Source organism: Bidens hawaiensis, unplaced genomic scaffold, assembly GCF_021521415.1.
Source record: "Bidens hawaiensis isolate Kalapana, Puna unplaced genomic scaffold, B.hawaiensis_p1.1 tig00058890_1, whole genome shotgun sequence".
NCBI classification, from domain to species: Eukaryota; Viridiplantae; Streptophyta; class Magnoliopsida; order Asterales; family Asteraceae; genus Bidens; species Bidens hawaiensis.
In genome coordinates this window covers 40,693-43,549 of record NW_027500600.1, presented here as the reverse complement: position 1 = coordinate 43,549, position 2,857 = coordinate 40,693, and the positions used below count along the sequence as shown (strand labels likewise).

General features: G+C 33.6%; 1 protein-coding gene across 1 annotated transcript; it reads right to left on the bottom strand.

The window, feature by feature from the left end:
• Nucleotides 1-681: 681 nt before the first annotated feature.
• On the bottom strand, nt 682-2,228 carry LOC143602413 (BAG family molecular chaperone regulator 3-like). Its single transcript, XM_077079527.1, has 4 exons — nt 1,970-2,228; nt 1,623-1,879; nt 1,348-1,494; nt 682-1,114 (listed from the first exon to the last, which is right to left on the bottom strand). The coding sequence occupies exons 1-4, from the start codon at nt 2,175-2,177 to the stop codon at nt 707-709; spliced, it is 1,020 nt and encodes a 339-aa protein (XP_076935642.1). The 5' UTR covers nt 2,178-2,228; the 3' UTR covers nt 682-706.
• Nucleotides 2,229-2,857: the final 629 nt, after the last annotated feature.

Sequence of the window (2,857 nt, the reverse complement as noted above, 5' to 3'; positions counted from 1 at the left end):
TGGTCAATGTGTCTATGTAAACCGACTTTAAACGAAACCGAATCAAACCTCGTAATGCTTATGCTTTTCCAAATTTAATCTCTCTATATCTTCAGCTTTGAATGTTTAAAATATGTTGTAATCTATAACATAGTCTGGAATATCGTAACCAAGCTTCAAACGACATATTTAGGTTTTGAAACTTTATGTGAGTTTGAAGCACAATAACCGAAACAATTTCAACTAGAACAAAGAAAGATAAATCATAAAAAAAATTACATTGGACATTTATTCAACCCATGACCAATGGTTAACCGATTCGGTTAGGGTTATAGTTAAGCAGTTTTCTATAACCAAACCGACCCGACTTAACACAACCCTAATTAATTTTTTGAAACCAGATGGTAGTATGCAAATAAATAGATGTAAACATCATAATGAATGTGGGCCAACACGGTATTTGGTGTTATGACCCATTGCCAGCTTCTAAAGTTTGTAACAAAATATTTTTTTATAAAGTGATACCAACATAAAATGAAAATGACATTTAATATATATTTTTTAATTTGTAAACGATGTCGTTTATTTGTATAATCAACACAAAAACTCTAGATACAGCAAAGAATATATCATAGATACCAATCCAAAAGCAATATTTTTACACACTACATCAAATATTATTTATTCATGTGTTTCAAGTATTTGATTATTTGATATTATAAAATTTTTAAAGTAAATCCCAGGGGAATTTGGGATGTGTTGAATTGGTGTTGCTTGATGGTGGTGCCGGTAAAGGCGTCGGCATCGAATCGAAAGTCTCCCATTGTGTCGTTACCACGACATCCCCTGATATCGAGTTCCTTGACGGTTGTTGTTTAGGCGCGGTAGGAATAGGTGCATGACTCCCAATTGACCGTCTCGAATTAGGGAATGATGGCGTCTGGTGGTGGTGCTGGGGGTAGTGATGATTTGGTGAGGCGACGTAGACATGGCTGTTTGAATATCTTGGTTCTTGATTTCGTGTAGCCGGCGGCTCCTTGACTTGCCTCTCGTTAACATTCTCATTGGTCTCTTCAGTCGAGTTTTTAATCTTTAACACGTCGAGAGTTTCCACATATTTCTGAACCCTTTTCACCTACAAATTAAACAACGTTAACAAAGTCGTTACGATAACATAATCGTTGTTACAATGTTACAATAAAATGTCAATAACAATCCTTATATACAAACTAGATATATAACGTATAAAATTAAAAGTGATAAATCAAATAAATAAGACACAATTAAGCAGTTAGTACCTAGCGTTTCTCTAAAATAACAATAATTAATAATGAACTCCGCTAACTATTGAAAAAGTAGCAAATGTACCTGCATTTTCCTCTGCAATTTTACATCACCTTCCGCCGTAACTCCATCCAGTTTAAGCAGTTCGTTCATCAATAACTCGATCAAACTTAACAATTTCTTCTCCGCCACTTTCCCGCCTTTTGAAATAACCGACTCAAGCGCTGACACCTGTCCCGCATTCAAAACCACCACTATTAAAATTTTAAATTAAAACAATTACATTCTAGCGAAAAAAAAAACAAAAAAAACAAATACTAAATAGTAACCAAGTTTTACAAGTGTTTTCACAAATATACCTGGCCAGCAAGTCTATCGACTTCCAAGCTAATCTCCGATATCGATTTAGCAGCCTTCTCCATCTTGGACTTCGTTCGCATCTCGATGTATCTCTTTTCTACGCTAATCGGGTCTTCAACCAACACCATTTTCGACTTGTCCTTCACTCCGACGACATCCAAAAACGTTTTCGAACCCCTCTCTTTATCTTTATACATGAGTTTTTGATCTTCATGATGTAATCCAGTTGGACCCGATAACATCTTCTTCAATTCCCCTATATAACACACAACCAAATAATAATAATAATAATAATAATAATAATAATAATAATAATAATTCAACAAACAAATAATTATTCAATTACCAAATGTAGCTTGTGAACCAATATTGACTTCATGATAAACCGACCCGTATTTGACCCGAACTCGAATAGTTGGTGGCGGGACCCGGTTTTGTTCCTCATTCGGATCTCGTCTTTGTACTAGCAGTCCACCGGGTCGGACCTCCCATTCATTATCACCACCGGACCGCCCGTTGACCGGCTCCGTTGACCTAGTTCTCATGTGCATCATCTTTACTATGATATCAAATCAAGTGTTTCATATAATATAAAAACGACTGCAATAAAGTGGCAGGTTAACAAGCCACAAATTACAGTAACCTTGTAACCTTCTTTTTGAATAGTAAAACCAATCTTACTAAAGACAAAGCGTTGACCTGGCAATGATCTAAGACGTTGTACCGGAAAACATGAATTTGAACATATGAGAGAGGTGAGATCTAAAGTAGGAAAAAACAATATTAAACCTGCAAATATTTAGTCTATGATATGAAGGAAAGAATCATGCAATTAGAAAAATAAGAAAGTGGTAAAATAATAAATATAAATGAATTTTCTAGAGAGAGAAAGAAGAAGAGAGAGAGAGTTTAATATGTTTGGTCGGCAAACAGAACATGAGAAGTGAGACAAAGAGCTAAGAATAAGAATAGTATATAAATATATAAATATCCTAATGTTCAAATATAAAGATTTATTTATAATAAGGAAATTTGGAATAAAATTACGTATGTATTTACCACGGTTTGACTATTATTTTGCTTTCCCACTAGAAATTATAAAGGATGCTATAAATAGGCTTGTAAATAAAATGAATGTTTTTAATGTTATGAAAAATATTAGTTTTTTTCCAAATAGTTATTGTTAGAAAAAAAGATATTTAAATTGGTGATTTGGAAAAATATTTATTAAAAA